The 17,779-nt window shown below is 43.5% G+C and overlaps 1 protein-coding gene across 2 annotated transcripts in view; it reads right to left on the minus strand.

The window, feature by feature from the left end:
• Positions 1 to 17,233, minus strand: part of LOC131496392 (T-cell surface glycoprotein CD1a-like) — a 131,586-nt gene extending 114,353 nt beyond the window's left edge. The window contains exons 1-6 of one of the 2 annotated variants that reach the window (XM_058701918.1): positions 16,870 to 17,217; positions 16,052 to 16,318; positions 15,092 to 15,370; positions 14,608 to 14,892; positions 14,190 to 14,280; positions 13,592 to 14,045 (exon numbers count right to left, since the gene is read on the minus strand). In XM_058701918.1, coding sequence (XP_058557901.1) covers positions 14,000 to 14,045; positions 14,190 to 14,280; positions 14,608 to 14,892; positions 15,092 to 15,370; positions 16,052 to 16,318; positions 16,870 to 16,930 — 1,029 coding nt within the window. In that variant the 5' untranslated portion in view covers positions 16,931 to 17,217 and the 3' untranslated portion in view covers positions 13,592 to 13,999. Of the gene's footprint in view, positions 1 to 13,591; positions 14,046 to 14,189; positions 14,281 to 14,302; positions 14,893 to 15,091; positions 15,371 to 16,051; positions 16,319 to 16,869 lie in introns of those variants that run through there. The other variant, XM_058701917.1, reaches the window with a different exon arrangement.
• Between the last annotated feature and the right edge of the window lie 546 nt (positions 17,234 to 17,779).

Here is a 17,779-nt window from a genome sequence, read left to right on the forward strand (position 1 = left end):
GTTACATCTACATCTATGTTGTTGAAGGATTTTATCATCAATAGATGTTGTACTGCGTCAGATGATTTTTCTGCATTTATTGAAATGGTCATACAGTTTTTATACTTTCTCATGGTGTCATATATCGTGTTGATTCGTTAGTGAATACCGAATGACACTTGTACGGCAAGAATAAATTTCACGTGATCATGAGGAATGAATTTTTAATATATTGTTGGATTTGGTTTGCTAATATTTTGTGATGGATTTTGGATCTTTGTTCATCAGAAGTGTTGGCCTGTAGTTCTCTCTTTTTGTAGTGTCTTTAACTGCTTTTGGTATCAGGACAATGCTGGCCTCATGGAATGAATTTGGAAGCTTTCCTTCCTCTCCTATTTTGTGGAATAGTTGAGAAGAATAGATATTATTTCTTCTTTAAATTTTTGGTAGAATTTTCCTGTGAAACTGCTGTTCCTGGACTTTTGTTTGTTTAGAATTTTCTCTCTACTGATTCAATTTCATTGCTGGTAACCGGTCTGCTCAAATTTTCTATTTATTCCCACTTCATTTGGGGGGATTGTGTGTTTCTAGGAATCTATCCATTACTTGTAGGTTGTCCAGTTGGAGGCCTATAATTTTTCATAAAATTCTCTTAAAATCCCTTGTATTTCAGTGGTGTCACTTATTGTTTCCCGTCTTCATTTCTGATCTTGTGTATTTGACTTTGCTCTATTGCTTGCTCTTTTTTTTTTTTTAACGTATCTGGCTAAATATTTATCAACTTTCAATATTTTAAAGAACCAACTCCCGGCTTCGTTGACCTGTTCTTCTGTTGAGTTGTTTTTTTTTTTTAATTTTTTTTTTTCCAACGTTTTTTATTTATTTTGGGACAGAGAGAGACAGAGCATGAACGGGGGAGGGGCAGAGAGAGAGGGAAACACAGAATCGGAAACAGGCTCCAGGCTCCGAGCCATCAGCCCAGAGCCCGACGCGGGGCTCGAACTCACGGACCGCGAGATCGTGACCTGGCTGAAGTCGGACGCTTAACCGACTGCGCCACCCAGGCGCCCCTGTTTTTTTTTTTTTTTTATTCTATATCGTGTATTCCTGTTCTAATCTTTATTTTTCCTTCTACTGATTTTTAGTTTTATTTGTTCTTCTTTTTCTATCTCCTTTAGTTGTAGGATTAGGTTGTTCATTTGATATTTATCTTGCTTCTTTAGAGTGATCTGTATTGTTATGAACTTTCCTCTTAAAACTGCCTTTGCTGTATCCCCAAATCTTGGGCCATTGTGTTTTCATTTTCCTTTGTCTCCATGTATTTTTTAAATTTCCTCTGTGATTTCTTGTTTGACCCATTCATTCTTCAGTAGCCTGTTATTTAACCTCCATGTATTTTATGCTCTTTCCAGATTTTTTTTCTTGAGGTTCATGTGTAGTTTCGTATTCTTTTCTGTCAGAAAAACATGCTTAGTATGACTTTGATCTTTTCTAATTTATTGAGACTTCTTTTGTTGTGTAATATGTGATTTATTCTGGAGAATTTCATGTGTACTTGAAGCATTGTGTATTCTGTTGTTTTTGGATGGAATGTTCTGAATATATCATTTAGATCTATCAGATCCAAGGTGTCATTCAAAGCCATTGCTTCTTTGTTGAATTTCTGCTTGGATGGTCTGTCCATCATTGTCAGTGGGGTGTTAAAGTCTCCTACTAGTATTGTATTGCTATGGATTACTTCCTTTATTTTTGTTACTAGCTGCTTTATGTATTTGGGTGCCTCCATGTAGGGTGCAGAAATATTTACAATTGTTATATTTCTTGTTGGATTGTTCCCTTTAGTGGTCTATAGTGTCTCTCTTCGTCACTTGGTGCAGTTTTTATTTTAAAGACTATTCTGTGTGATACAAGTATTGCTACCCTGGCTTTCATTTCGCATCCATTTGCTAGATAAATTCTTCTCCATCCCTTCACTTTGAATCTGCATGTGTCTTTACGTCTGAAATGAGTCTTTTGAAAGCAGCATAGAGATAGGACTTGCCTTTTTATCTATGTCATCACACTGTCTTTTGATTAGAGCATGTAATCCACTTACATTGAATATATTTACTGATAGGTATGTATTTCTTGCCATTTTATTACTTGTTTTATGGCTGTTTTGGTATTCTCTGTTTCTTTACCCTTTTTGCTCTTTTCTTCATGATCAGATGGGTTCTTTAGTGATATCCTCAGATTGCCTTCCCTTTATTTTTTGAGTCTATTCCTAATTTTTGATTTGTGGTTTTCATTCGGTTTCTACATAATATCATCTGTATATAGCAGTGAATATTAACTTATTGTAAAGTGACCCACGTTTTAGGTATATGGTGTCATACTTTATGTGTTTTTATTTTGTGAATCCCCTGATTTTTATGGATATCCTTATTTTTACTGCTTCTGTGCTTACTTCACCTTTGGTCTTTCCTCTCTTTTCTACTCACGGTCCCCTTTAATATTTCTTGTACTGATGGTTTTGTGGTCATTAATTCCTTTAACTTTTGTTTGCCTGAAAAACTCTTCATCTCTATTTCTATCCTGAATGATAGCCTTGCTGGGTAGAATATTCTCATTTATAGTTCTTGTTCTTTCAGCACTTTGAAGAAATCATGGCACTCCCTTCTGGCCTGCAAAGTTTCTGCTGAAAAATCAGCTGATAGCTTATGGGTTTCCCTTGTATGCAACTGTCTTCTTTTCACTTGCTGGTTTTAAAATTCTCTTTTATCATGATGCTTTGTCATTTTCATTACTACATGTCTTGATGTGGACCTCCTTGTGTTGATTTTGTGGAGGCTCTCTCAGCCTTCTGATTCTTGATTTCTGTTTTCTTCACCAGATTTGGGAAGTTTTCTGCTATTATTTCTTCAAATAAAAGTTTTGCCTCTTTTTCTCTCTCATCTCCTTCTATGATTTCAATAATTCCGATGTTATTATGCTTAATGGTATCTCTGAGTTCCATAAGTATGTTTCGTTTTCTTTTTTCCTCTCTTCTGTTAAGCTTGAATGCTTTTCATTACCCTGTCCTCCAGGTTGCTGACTCATTCCTCTGCTTCCTATAGTCTACCCTTCATTCCATCCATGTATTTTTAATTTCATGTATTGAGCTTTTCTTCTCTGATTGGTTCTTTTTTTATGTTTTCTCTCTCTTTGTTGAGTGTCTCATTGAAGTCCTCCTCTATTATCTCAAGTCAAGTGAGTATATGACAATTACTTTAAATTGTCTATCAGGGAGGAGTTAAGATGTAAAAATGGTGGGGGGACTTTGAGCTTGCCTCGTTCCTTGAACACAGCTAGATGAATATCAAATCACTTTTTAATACACAAGGAATTGATCTGGGGACTGAGAGAGCAAAATTGCAGAAGTGGAGGTAGAAAAGTGGCCACATCATGAAAGGTAAAAACTGCAAAGAGTTGATCTGGGGACAAAAGAACTGTGGGTGTTGCAAAGGGAGGGAGCCTTAATCATGGAGAGAGGAGAGAGCTGAGAGAGAGTGTGAAGGACAGAGAGAGAGAAAGTTGAAGGTGCCCGTAGGGAATTTCACAGTAAGAACCCTTCCCCAAAACCATCGACTGGAAAAAGAAGAGGGGTTGACCATCACGAATTTTGATAAGAGTGGAGTGTAGAGTCTAAAGTTTTGGAGGTCCACACCATCTCCAGTGTCCTGCCTGGTGGGTTTGGTGGTGCCCCAGTGAGAAAAGAAGGCAAAGAAACCAGAAATGGTCAGCATAGTCTGAGTATCCCCTTGGTTATAAACAGCTCCCCTGCTTGGAGTGCCTTTAAGAGAAGTGGCACAGTATCTCTGGGGAGAAAAACCTGGTGGGCACCAATGTGCTGCCCTATTTACTGGCATAGGGGCACAGACCCCACCTAAGGGTAGCAAACCTTGGTGCCAGATTTTGGCTGAGCTTTACCATAAATCCTGAAATGCTGCACAGTCATGCAACTGATCTCTGGGACAAACTGTCAAACAGCAAAAGCACAACAGACTCTCTTCCACAAGATTACCACAAGTCCACAATCTCTAAACATTGGAGTTTTAAAACTCAGCTGTGTGTCTTATATAAAACACGGGATGGGACACCTTGGTGGCTCAGTTGGTTAAGCATCTGACTTCAGCTCTGGTCATGATCTCATGGTTGCTGTGTTCAAGCCCGGCATCAGGCTCTCTACTGTCAGCATGGTGCCTGCTTCAGATCCTCTGTGACCCCTCTCACTGACCCTCTCCACTGCCTTTCTCTCTGCCTATCAAAAATAAATGAACATTTATTTAAAAAAGAAAAGTGTGCTGCCTGGTGGACAGACAGCTCTGACACAGGCAGCATGAAGGCAGGCATCCGGAAGAAGCGAGGGACACAAGAGTGGTGATTATTTGCACTTTTGTGAAGGCTTCCCAAAGAGTGGCAGGCACCAACTTCTCACTCTAGAGATGAGAGTGTTGCCATTCACCCCCCTTCTGCACTGTTTAACCTCAATAAGCAAAAAAGTGCCACCCAGTAGAGGCTGGAGCCTCTTACACCAAGCTCCACCCTCCTGTATGGAGCAGGTGCATTCTCCACTAGGGTAAGTTCGCCTGAGAACCAGCACAGATGACCTGTTCCCAGAAGCCTCTCACATACCAAGTCTGCTGATCATAGAGTGCTGCGAAGCATCTGCTCTAGAGGAAATGGAATCTAGCTTCCTTTTTATTTATTTATTTATTTATTTCTCTTATTTTTGAATAAGCCTTCTTTTATTTTTTTATGAATATAATTCATTGTCAAATTGGCTTACATATGACACCCAGGGCTCATCCCAAGCCCAGCAATTAATTTTATGACTATTATTCTAAATTCGCTTTCTGTTATATTATTTAAATCCTTTTTAATCAGTTCATTAGCTGTTGTTATTCCCTGGAGATTCTTCTGAGGGGAATTCTTCCGTTTGGTCATTTTGGATAGTCCCTGGAGTGGTGTGGACCTGCAGGGCACTTCCCCTGTGCTGTGGTGTATAACTGGAGTGGGTGGGCGGAGCCGCAGTCAGACCCGATGTCTGCCCCCAGCCCACCGCTGGGGCCACAGTCAGACTGGCTTGTGCCTTCTCTTCCCCTCTCCTAGGGGCGGGATTCACTGTGAGGTGGCGTGGCCCGTCTGGGCTACTTGCACACTGCCAGGCTTGTGGTGCTGGGGATCTGGCGTATTAGCTGGGGTGGGTCGGCAAGGTGCACGGGGGCAGGAGGGGCAGGCTTAGCTCGCTTCTCCTTAGGTGATCCACTTGAGGAGGGGCCCTGTGGCAGCGGGAGGAAGTCAGACCCGCTGCCGGAGGTTTGGCTCCGCAGAGGCACAGAGTTGGGTGTTTGCGCGGAGCGAGAAAGTTCCCTGGCAGGAACTGGTTCCCTTTGGGATTTTGGCTGGGGGATGGGCGGGGGAGATGGCGCTGGTGAGCGCCTTTGTTCCCCACCAAACTGAGCTCTGTCATCCAGGGGCTCAGCATCTCTCCCTCCCTTTGTCCTCCAGCCTTCCCACTTTCCGAGCAGAGCTGTTAGCTTATGACCTCCCAGATGCTAAGTCGCGCTTGCTGTGGGAACACACTCCATCCGGCCAGGGCTCATCCCAACAAGTGCCCTCCTCAATGCCCATCACCCACTTTCCCCTCTCCCCCACCCCCCCATCCACCCATCCACCCTCAGTTTGTTCTCTGTATTTAAGAGTCTCTTGTAGTTTGCCTCCCTCCCTCTCTGTTTGTAACTATTTTTTCCCCTTTCCTCTCCCATGGTCTTCTGTTAAGTTTCTCCAGTTCCACATATGAATGAAAACATATGATATATGTCCTTCTCTGCCTGACTTATTTCACTCAGCATAATACCTTCCAGTTTATCCACGTTGCTACAAATGGCAGGATTTCATTCTTTCTCATTGCCAAGTAGTATTCCATTGTATATATAAACCACATCTCTTTATCCATTCGTCAATGGGTGGACATTTAGGCTCTTTCCATAACTTGGTTATTGTTGAAAGTGCTGCTATAAACATTGGGATACGAGTGCCCCTATGCATCAGCACTCCTATATCCCTTGGGTAAATTCCTAGCAGGATAAATTCCTATTGCTGGGTCATAGAGTAGTTCTTATTTTCATTTTTTTGAGGAACCTCCACACTGTTTTCCAGAGCGGCTGCACCAGTTTGCATTCCCACCAACAGTGCAAGAGGGTTCCTGTTTCTCCACATCCTCTCCAGCATCTATAGTCTCCTGACTTGTTCATTTTAGCCACTCTGACCAGTGTGAGGTGATATCTCAGTGAGAATTTGATTTGTATTTCCCTGATGAAGAGTGACGTTGAGCATCATTTCATGTGCCTGTTGGCCATCTGGATGCGTTCTTTGGAAAAGTGTCTATTCATGTCTTTGGTGCATTTCTTTGTGTCTTCTTCAATTTCCTTCATAAGCTTTCTATAGTTTTCAGCATACAGATCTTTTACATCTTTGGTTAGGTTTATTCATAGGTATTTTATGGCTGTTGGTGCAATTGTTGTAAATGGGATCAGTTTATTTCTCTTTCTGTTGCTCATTATTGGTGTATAAAAATGCAGCCAATTTCTGTACATTGATTTTGTACGCTGTGACTTTGCTGAATTCATGTATCAGGTTCTAGGAGTATTTTTGTGGAGTCTTTCAGGTTTTCCATGTACAGTATCATGTCATTTGCAAAGAGTGAAAGTTTGACTTCTTTGCCAATTCTGATGCCTTTTATTTCATTTTGTGTCTGACTGCTGATGCTAGCTAGGACTTCCAACACTAGGTTAAACAACAGTGGTGAGAGTGGGCATCCTTGTCTTGTTCCTGATCTCCGGGAGAAAGCTCTGTTCTTCCCCATTGAGGATGATATTAGCTGTGGGCTTTTCATATATGGCTTTTTAAAGTATTTTTTAAGTATTTTTTAAGATATTTAAGTATGTTCCTTATATCCCAACTTTCTTAAAGGTTTTTATTAAGAAAGATGTGTTTTGTCAAATGTTTTTCTACATCTATTGACAGGATCATATGGTTCTTATCCCTTCTTTTATTAATGTGATGTATTAATTTGCAAATATTGATTTGCAAATATTGAACCAGCCCTGTAGCCCAGGAATGAATCCCACTTGATCATGGTGAATAATTCTTTTTACATGCGGTTGAATTCAATTTGCTAGTATCTTGTTGAGAATTTTTGCATCCATGTTTATCTTTTAAAAACCATTCTTTTAAAAACCAGACACCCATAGAATCCAGCTTCCCTGTTTATTATTATTAATTATTATCATCATTATTATTATTTGGATCTGGCTTATTTAGCAAACAGACCAAAACACATGTAGAGTCTCATTTCCTTTCATATTTTATTTTTGGAATTTTTCTTAATACAGCCATTACTCACAGAAGCAGAAATACTATATTCTTCATTAACAAAAAAAACCAGTGACCCCGACTAAATGACAAGATGGAGGAATTCACCCCAAAAGAAAGAACAGGAAGAAGTTACAGCTGAGTATTAAATCAATACAGATACAAGTAAGTCGTTGGAACAAGAATTTAAAACAATAATCATAAAAATTCTGCCTGGGCTTGAGAAATTATAGATGACACCAGAGAGTCCCTTACTGCAGAGATAAAAGAACTAAAATCTATTTAGGAGAAAATTTTTAAATGCTATAACTGAGATGTGAAGCTAAATGGATGCAGTGACAATGAGGATAGATGATGCAGAGGAAGAAATAAGCAAAATAGAAGATAAAATTATGGGAAATAATGAAGCTGAAAGAAAGTGGGAAATAAAGGTATAATATCACAAATGTATACTTAGAGATCTCAGGAACTCCTTAAAGCATAATAACATTCATATCATAAGAGTCCCAGAAGATGAGAAAAAAAATGAGCACAAGGTTTATTTGACCAAATTATAGCTGAAAAATTCCCTAATCTAGTGGAGGAAATAGACATTAAAATTCAAGAAGTACAGGGAATTCCCATTAAATTCAACAAACCTGGTCATCACCAAGACATAGTCAAACTTACAGAATACACAGATAATAAAAGAATCCTAAAAGAAGCAAGAGAAAAAAAAACTCCTTAACCTATAAGGAAAAGAGAGTAGGTTTGTAGCAGATCTGTACACACAAATGTGGTGGGCCAGAAGAGAGTGGCAGGATATATTCAACGTGCTGAATCAGAAAAATACGCAGCCAAGAATACTTTATCTAGCAAGGCTGTGGTTCAGAATAGAAGGAGACATAAAGAGTTTCCCAGACAAACAAAGACTCAAAGATTCATGATCACTAAACCAGCCCTGCTAGAAATATTAAAGGAAACACTTAGAGTGGGGTGAAAGAGCAAGCAACAAAGACTAGAAAGGAACAGAGAACATCATCAGAAACACCAACTTCATAGATAACACAATGGCACTAAATTCATACCTATCAATAATTACTATGAATGTAAATAGAATAATGTTCCAATCAAAAGACATAGGTTATCAGAATGGATACAAAACAAGACCTATTTATATGCTGTCTATAAGAGACTCATTTAAGACCTAAAGACACCTGCAGATTTGTCACAGACTTTGGGTCTGGAGTTCTCTCTTGTCCAGCAGGAGAGCGGATACAGATTTGAATATGAGAGAGGCTAATGTCCAGGAGGAGAAAAGAGCCCCAAGTAAGGGTCCTTGCTCCATAGTTAGTAGGATCAGAAGACTTACATACATCATGGACGTGCAGAAAGAGACAATAAAACACTGATCATTAACTCATGTGTGAGAGAAAGGGGGTCTCAAAGCTATGCAGTGTTAGGGGTTAGGGTCAATACAAATCAAAGTCCCAGCACCAAGCACATAGCCATTTACCACAGGCACCAGACACTGCGTCTACTTATCTTAACTTTTCTAAGGGCGAAGACATATAGAGCATGCTACCTCAGGTTTAACAAGGCATTTTTCTTGCTAACTGGTTCTGGTTGCTAACTGTTTTTGCCCTGCTGCGGTGGTTTTCTGCCTCTACCTGCTCTCGGTCACTTTTGTCCTGTGGAGGGGCTTTCCTTTCCATGCTTTGTTCTACACTAGGGTGCTTTTGCCCTGTGGCAGCTTTCTGCCTAAGCCTGGTTAACCCATTAGTGCAAGCTCAGAGAACTCTTAAACTTATTCCCCACACAGATTGAAAGTGAGGGAATGGAGAATCATCTATCATATAAATGAATGTCAAACGAAAGCCTGAGTAGCCATACTTATACCAGACAAACTAGATTTTAAACCAAAGACTGTAACAAGAGATGAGAAAGAGCATTATATCATATATAAGAGGGTCTATCCATCAAGAAGATCTAATTTAAATATTTATGCCTCCAACTTGGAAGACCCAAATGTATAAGTCAATTAATGACAAACATAAAGAAACTCACTGATAATAATATAATAATAGGAGACAGTAACACCCCACTTACAACAATGGACAGATCATCTAAGCAAAAATTCAACAAGGAAACAATGGCTTTGAACGACACACTGGACCAGATGGACTTAACAAATGTATTCAGAATATTCCATCCTACAGCAGCAGAACACACATTCTTTTCAAGGGTACAGAGTACCTTTCCAGAATAGATCACATGCTGTCACAAATCAGCCTTCAACAAGTACAAAGTATTGAGACCATGCATATTTTTAGAACTACGCTATGATCCAGCAATTGTGCAACTAGGTATTTACCCAAAGGATACAAAAATACAGATTCAAAGGGGTACATGCACCCCGATATTTATAGCAGCATTTTCAACAGTAGCCAAACTGAGGAAAGAGCCCAAATATCCATTGACTGATGAATGGATAAAGAAGACGTGGTGTGTGTGTAACATGGGTGGAGCTAGGGCGTATTATGCTAAGCGAATAAGTCAGGCAGAGAAAGACAAATACCATCTGATTTCACTCATATGTGGAATGTAGGAAACAAAACACAATAACTTATGGGAGGGAAACAAAGGAGAGAGAGAAGGAGGCAAACGGTAAGAGCCTCTTAACGAGAGAACAAACTGAGGGATGGTGGAGGGCGGTGGATGGGGGGATGGGCTAATTGGGTGATGAGTATTAAGGAGGGCACTTGTGATGAGCACTGGGTATTGTGTATAAGGATGCATCACTAAATTCTACTACTGAAACCAATGTGATGCCATATGTTAACTAACTACAATTTAAATAAAAATTTGGAGAAAAAAATAAATCAAATCTCTATCAGGCATATCATTTCTCTCCTTTTCACTTACCGCTCTTGCTGTTATGTTGTACTGTTCTTTCATTTGGGGACATATTCCTCTGTCCCCTCATTTTCTCCAAGTCCCTGGGTCTGTCTCTGTGTGATAGGAAAGTTAACTATGTCTCCTGCTCCTGAAAGGAGTGGCCTTATGAAGAAAAGTTCCTGTTGTGACCCGCAGCGTGGTGTCCCTGTTCACCAGGACCTGGTACTTCAGGGGTGTCTCTCTCGTGTGTGTGCGTGTGCCCTGCTGTGGTGGATGATCTACTTTGTCCTTCGGTCAGTCATCTGCAATAGCTGTCCTTGCCTGTTGTGGGCAGGTTTCGTCCCTGTGTTGTTAGTGAGCCATTCTGGGGCTGCCTTGGGCTCATGTGGCGCATGCAGCATTTTGGAAGGAAAATGCAGAATTGATCAAGAACACATGAATTGAAACAGATTATAAAAATTAATATTTTATTTACATTGATCCACGTTTAAATACTTTTAATTGTTGTCCAATATATTCTGGGTTTTTTTAATGTTTATTATTTTTGAGAGAGAGGGACAGAGCGTGAGAGGAAGAGGGCCAGAGAGAGAGGGAGACACAGAATATGAAGCAGGCTCCAGGCAATGAGTGAGGTCAGCACAGAGCCCGATGCAGGGTTCAAACCCACAAACCATGAGACCATGACCTGAGCCAAAGTCCAATACGCAACTGACTGGGCCACCCAGGCGCCCCACTCCGTTTCTTTTAAAAACATAAAATGAAGTACCATTTGATGTTCAGTGTGTGTGTTCATGGTGACATGAGGCCCACAATCCCACTAGTTAGCACAGCCACCACCTCACGTCTGGATCCTCTGCTCTTTCTATTCTTTTCTTTTTCATTCTTGTGTTGAGAACACTTTAGATCCTACTTTCCAGGAAAATTTCATGTATACAATTTCTCTGCCTTCTTGCATGAAGGTATTATCCTCAGCCTTGCTTCTCATATGCTGAAAAATGGATCATAGTTTCACACTTCATACCCCAACCTTCTTATCCAGGACAAGAGAGACCATCTCATTGCCTGCCATTGACCACAAGAATCAGAACACCTGTAACCTGAGCCACTTGGAGCCAGTGCCCATCACTCTGGGCAAGGATAAGTGGCTTCTGTCTGATGATTGGCCAAACTGGAAGTTACATGTCCATCTTTCTCCCGTCACATTGTCAAGGATGCTTTCTCCTGATGGACTCGGGCTGATAAGAGTTCAGGGCTACACATGAGAGTGGAGTCAACCAGCCAAAAGCCACAAGGTGGCCATATGAGGGTGACAAAGTAGACTAGACCCTAGAGAAGTAGGCCAACAGTCCAATCTAGAAGAGAAGTTTGGAGAAGTCCCATGATTTTCTCTCTCCCTACCAATATTTTTCACCTTTGCCACCTCTCCCATCTTAACATTATTATTCCAGAAATGTCCACATGTGCAACAGTGGGAGCCTGCACTTGGGTCCCTCTGAATGTTCTTCTGCCCTGAGCCTCTCCTCTCAGACCCTGAACAAATTACAGCTAAGTCCCTTTCCCCTAAGTAAACCCAGAAAATTCCTGTACTAAGAAACTATTTAGAAACAACAATTAAAATCTTAAAAAATCAAGAAAGCAAAATTTTCAAACCCCAAAGACTATAATGACCTTTTCTTCCCACTACCTTATACTCCAAATGTCCCTGCTGCATGGTCAGGGCTTGAGAAAAGTTTATTGAGTGAATTAATGAAATCTACAGTAACTGAAGTCTATCCATGGATGTTTCCACTGCTTTTGGGGTCATAAGTCACAAGTGTCCATGTTCATTATTCACGGAGTCTGTACAGATTGGTCTTCCTACTGGCATTGATTTGTAACCCCAGACACATGTGCTCATTGCTGTTCATGGACACATAGAGTGGCCGACATGTGTCCCACACCCCACATGTTCCCCAGTGAGGCTGAACCAGGTACCACTCTGCCTTCCTGTGTGAATTCCCACACTGCAAACACGTGCCCTATTCATGATCCATTTGGTACCACACTCTTGGTACATGCTCTTTCTTGGTGATTTTGTATTTAAAATGACCCTGAATCCCAGAGCTACAAGGAGGGTGGGTGGTCCTAAGCACAGAAGGCGGGATGTGCCTCACAGACAAAAACACCTGTGCGGGTAAGGCTCACTCAGGCTCACAAGGCAGAGTTGTGGGCCATGAGGTCAGTGGCAATGAATCAACAATGCAAAAATCCAGGAAAATGAACAGGAAATTTGTGATGTCCATGTGGAGCCACTCCAGAAAGTGCTAAAGTCATATTTAGGACACGATGATGACATAACAGTAAAGGAGCTATGTTCATGGAGGCATGAGACGGTGACCATTTCTTGCTTGTTTCTAAGAGCATCATGGGCAGCAGAGCTGTGAGACTGAAAGCCAAAGACACTGGTGACCACAGTACCCAAGGCTGGAAATGTGAAACACTTCTGAGCTGGCATTTCAGTATAGGTAAATAAAGCGTATATATATATATATATATATATATATATATATATATATATATGCTGTCTTTAAACAAAAACACACATGAAACAAGGTGTGTATTCATCAAGGGGCAAAAGCTCCAAGATCTGTAACCCTGTATTTCCCCCAGGAATAACAGCTCATGTGGTTGACTCCGTGCCCTCAGCGACTGTAACACAGCAGCCACGAATGTGAGGATGCTCTGTATGCCCTCTCCCTGCCAGATCCCCATTCTTTCCTGAGCACAACACTCTTGTTCTCTTTTATGGACCCACTCATTTCCCTCCAAGGACACACTGGCAGTGCTACCTCTCGGGCATCGTATTTTATGCACCTGTAAATCCCCTGCTGATTTTCTTAAAAAGAAAATTGTGATGCAGTGAATCCCAAGCCCCTATATTGCCAACAAACCCCAAGGTGACGTCTCTGCTGCTGTCCTGAGGGCTTCAAACAGCCAGGACCTGCATCTGCCCTCCTCCTTTCATCCACAATAGGTCCACTCCAACAGGTGTCTGGTTTAAATAATAGAAATATCCACAGACAAAACTATGTTCTCCTCAGGGGTTCAGAGATGTTACCAAGGAACCATGAAGGTATCAAGTCTCGAGGCAAAAATGAGAAGACCTTTCACAAAAAGAGCATCAAACATCTCAACTACCACAAACATGACAGGAATCACGAGAAAAAGAAAAAAGTATAAAATTGGCATAAATTCAACACAGGTATTTGTTGAGGACATATTCCATGCAGGTGAGACTCCTTGCCAAGGATACAAGTATTTTTTTTTTTTTTGAGGATACAAGTATTAAAAAGACATGGACTTTGCCCACAAAATGTCTACAAATTAGAAGGGAAAATGGACCTAACTGCGTGGTCACAAAGGATGGGAAGGGAGGCATATATTTCCAAAAAGAAACTAAAGGTGGTGTGAAACTCTCACAAAGCACAGACTCCTTCCACTTGTGAATCGGGGAGGGCTCCCAGGAGGAAATGACATCTGTTGCCTGTGACCCAGGGAGGTACTCAGACTTCATTTTACTTTGAGAGAATTTTGAGATTTAAGTCCCAGAAAGAGGTGAGAACAACACATCCCACTAAATGACACTCAGCTGATATTGACAACTGATCATTGAGCAGAAAGGAAAGACGAAAGTTGCACACAGAGACTTGCAAATCCATCACCACTGAGCTGGGTTTAGGTAAGTGCTGGAACCAGGGCTGCAGGGATCTTACTCCAAAGGAAGGCCAGTGCACTGATGTCTCCAGTGTGATTTCCTGGGAGGAACAGATTGGAAATACTCTGCAGCAGGTGGAGGTGAGGACTTCAGGGGAAGGGGCATGGATTTGGAGGAGGGCTGAGGACAGACAGGAAGGTGGGGACACAGTTGGGAAAGAGCAGAAACACGGTTTCAGACTTACCAGCGCTTCCAGAGCCAGAACGCAAGACCTGCCAGAAGCACCAGGGGCACGACCACGGCCAGGAATACCAAGCCCACGGGGCGGTGCTGCTCTGTGGGTTTGGTGCACAGAGGGTGTCAATTCCCATCCACCCCGGGTTGACCTGCACCTACCTGGTCCTTTTTGCTCCCGTCACCCTCTGCCTCACCAACCACCCTTCCTCTTTCTCCTCTCCCATCCCTGCTCACAGATGGACCCTTCAACCAACCCTCTGCTTCCTGCCGTATCTACAGGACCCTCACACCCAGCTCTCCATTTCTTAGGTCACTAAATTTTAGTCCTTTATGGTCTGGAGTCCCTAGAATCCCAACTTTGTATCTGTCTCTCCTGCACTGCTGGAGGACCACCCTTTCCCTGCTGGGCACCAGCCCTTTCTCACCCCAGTAGAGGACAATATCCTGGCCTTCTAGACTGCTGTGTCTCACTCGGCAAGACAGGCCGGCTGCCTCCCTGGCTTCCACATTCAAGGACGTCTGAAGATACCATGTCCCGTCAGAATTGGGCAAAACGTCACCTCGTCGGGTGCCCTGTTGCTCCTGGTCACCCCGCATCCACATCACCCACACTGGCTTTGGGTAGAAGCCAGAGACGTGGCACACAAAGAGCAGATGGCCAGGCCCCTGACCCTGACTGGGGCCAGTGGACAGCCAGGCCTCTGGCCTCACTGCAGAGACAGGACAGGAATTCTCAGACTTAGAAGGTAGATCTTCACATCGCTTTAGATACACATGTCTTTCCACCTCTAGAAACCTGTCAGCATCATCCCCTCTCCTTCTTGGCACCTTCTCACCCTGAATTTGAGGAAATGTGGCAAATTTTTGAGTACAGAGAGAGAATGCTTGGAGGGAGGGAGCAGGACTGACCTTGTCGCTGCAGATCTGTCTTTCCTGCGTCAAGAAGACCCAAGAGGAAATGGGGGCAGATGTCATTGATTTCTGCCTGTGTTCTTACATTGACCACATGGTACTGATTGAAGACTGTGCAGACCTGCTGAGCCCTCCTTCCTCCCTTTGGAGATGGCCACCATGACGTGTTCTGGAAGTTCATGAGATCTGATCCTTGATATGCAACCCGCGCAAATCCTACTGATGCTTCTCCAAGGTGCAGCTCACAGCCTCCTTCCAGCTGGACCTGAAAGGGATCTTGGAAAAGGGGGTATGAGATACAAGAAAGGGGGAGGGAAAGAGATGAGATGTGGTAAATGGAAGCCAGGGACAGTGGAAGCAGAAGGAGAAACTGAGGGTATCAGAAGGAACGGGAGATTTTGGTTTGAGTGAAGGCTTAGAGAGAGGGGAAATGGTGGTCGCTGGAGACAGAGGAAAAGGTGAATGACTGAGGAAGGAATAAATGTTGGAAGAGAGATGGGAAGGTGTGGGCAGAGGACAGGGAGGGGTCCTCAGAAGAGCTGGGATAAAACCGTCTGGGGTGAAAGGAGGGCAGGGGGTACTGAAACACACAGACAGAGGTCACTGAGGGGATTGAATGGAGAAAAAAGCACATTTCAAGGATCAGTCACAGAGTGAGGGAGAGGAGGACGTCTGGCTGCAGGCCAGGGAATGGGGTGGTCACTGCAGACATTACTGGAGGCCTCAGAGCACAGCCTGAGGTCAACGAGAGGAGGGGAAGGAGCAGAAGACATAAAGCTTTTCGAGAATCAGGGTCTGGCTTCTGCCCCGTGAACAGAGGGATGTGATTCAGTTTTACGATGGGGAATCGAGAGGTTCAGCAGCCAGTGGAGGGTCTACCCAGGAGGAAGAAGGAACTCAAGGTGACACACACACCGGCCACCTCCATCCCACCTGCCCTGAGGGACCTGAACTCACATTCAAGCTGCCATTGACTGACATGGTCCTGAAATACCTGAAGAAATCTAATGGAGTATGAATGGAATAACTTTTCTTGTTCAATGAGCCTCTCTTTGCTGAAGTTGCCCCTGGACCAAGGCCGCAGGAAAATGAAAGCTCCGGTCTTGCTGTCCCAGCCATGAGTCTGCAGCTGTCCCAGCCAAGCTGAACCCTGATTTCGTGTCCGGGCACGGTTGTAAAAAGATGAGGTCAGGATGATTCGAAAAGTGATTGGCTCCTGGAAGTCTGTGCCAGAAGAACAGATAGACTGAGAAAGAGGAGGGCAGAGGGAAGGAGAGAGAATCAGCAAAAGGGGCCAGGGAGGGGCACCGAAATCTGGAGGACAGGGAGCCGTAGTTCCCTCTGGAGACACATGCTGCCCCAGAGCCCCGAGCTTGGCACCCACCATTCAGAAGAGCACAAGGCCCTGGGGTCAGGGAGGCTCAGGGAGGAACCAGGTGGACATGCCTCACTCCCCAGGAATGTGCTGGGGAACCCACACCATGTGTGCATGTGCGCACAGACACCAATGCACACACGTACACACACGCTCAGAGTTACACGTGATATGCACACACATAGACACAGATGCAAACACAGACATACAGACACCCACCCACACACGTGCACACACGGCAGAAACACACAGAGATACACACACAGGCACATATACACACATACTCATACACATATACACACATGCACACATGTACACAACAACATATGTGCACACATGACACACGCACACAAATGTAGACAAACACTCTTGCACTGACCAGGCAGGGCCACATCCTCACCATCATCACTGTTACCGCCTGGGACAAGAACCGTGAGCAACACCAGTTGCAACAACAGCATCTTATGTGCAGATGTTCTTTCTTTCTCTCGGAAAGTGGGTCTTTGGCGTCTGTTCTCACAAACCTCCCCACACGCAGCCCCTCTCTTCTGACTTCCTTCTCAACACACACGCCTGCCCTGAGTCTCCCCGACAGTGCAGATGGACTCCGCCCTCAACCCTGGACACCTACTCAGACTCTCACTTCCCCTCCGGGTCTGACCCTCCTCTCGGCTTCCAGCTTCTCCCTGTCACCAGCCTCCATCCTGCTCCCTGAGGCCCTGATTCAGGCCCTGTTCAGGCTGGGGAACAAGTCTCGTGTGGCATGGAAAAGGGACTCTACCTTCCATGCCTTTTCTCCTCATCCAGACAGTAACCCATGAAGACACACGCTCCCCAGCACCCAACCCTGGACCCTGCTGTCACCCTGTCTCTCCAGTCCTTGGGACACTGCCCAAGAACTTCCTTCATGTCTCACCCTCACCCCAGCCCGTTCACATCTCTGATGTGTCACTGATTGTGTTAAAAAATAAAATCAACCAGATAAATGTAAAGGTCACCCTCCAGTAATTGGGAAGAAGAGGGGGTCTGATCATGCAGATGACTTCCCCTCCTTGGGGGAGGGAGAGGCCTCATGTGACAGAGGACCTCATTTGTAAATTCCTCACTGATGCATGAAGACTTACATTTCTGGGGGAGGCTGGAACTGCACTTAGGTTAGGTATTAAACAAGGTTTGGGGAGTTGGCCTGGCCCAAACCGTCATTTTGAGCCCGTGGTCCTTTCCTTCCTTCCTTCCTTCCTTCCTTCCTTCCTTCCTTCCTTCCTTCCTTCCTTCCTTCCTTCCTTCTTTCTTTCTTTCTTTCTTTCTTT

Source organism: Neofelis nebulosa, chromosome 15, assembly GCF_028018385.1.
Source record: "Neofelis nebulosa isolate mNeoNeb1 chromosome 15, mNeoNeb1.pri, whole genome shotgun sequence".
Lineage (NCBI taxonomy): Eukaryota > Metazoa > Chordata > Mammalia > Carnivora > Felidae > Neofelis > Neofelis nebulosa.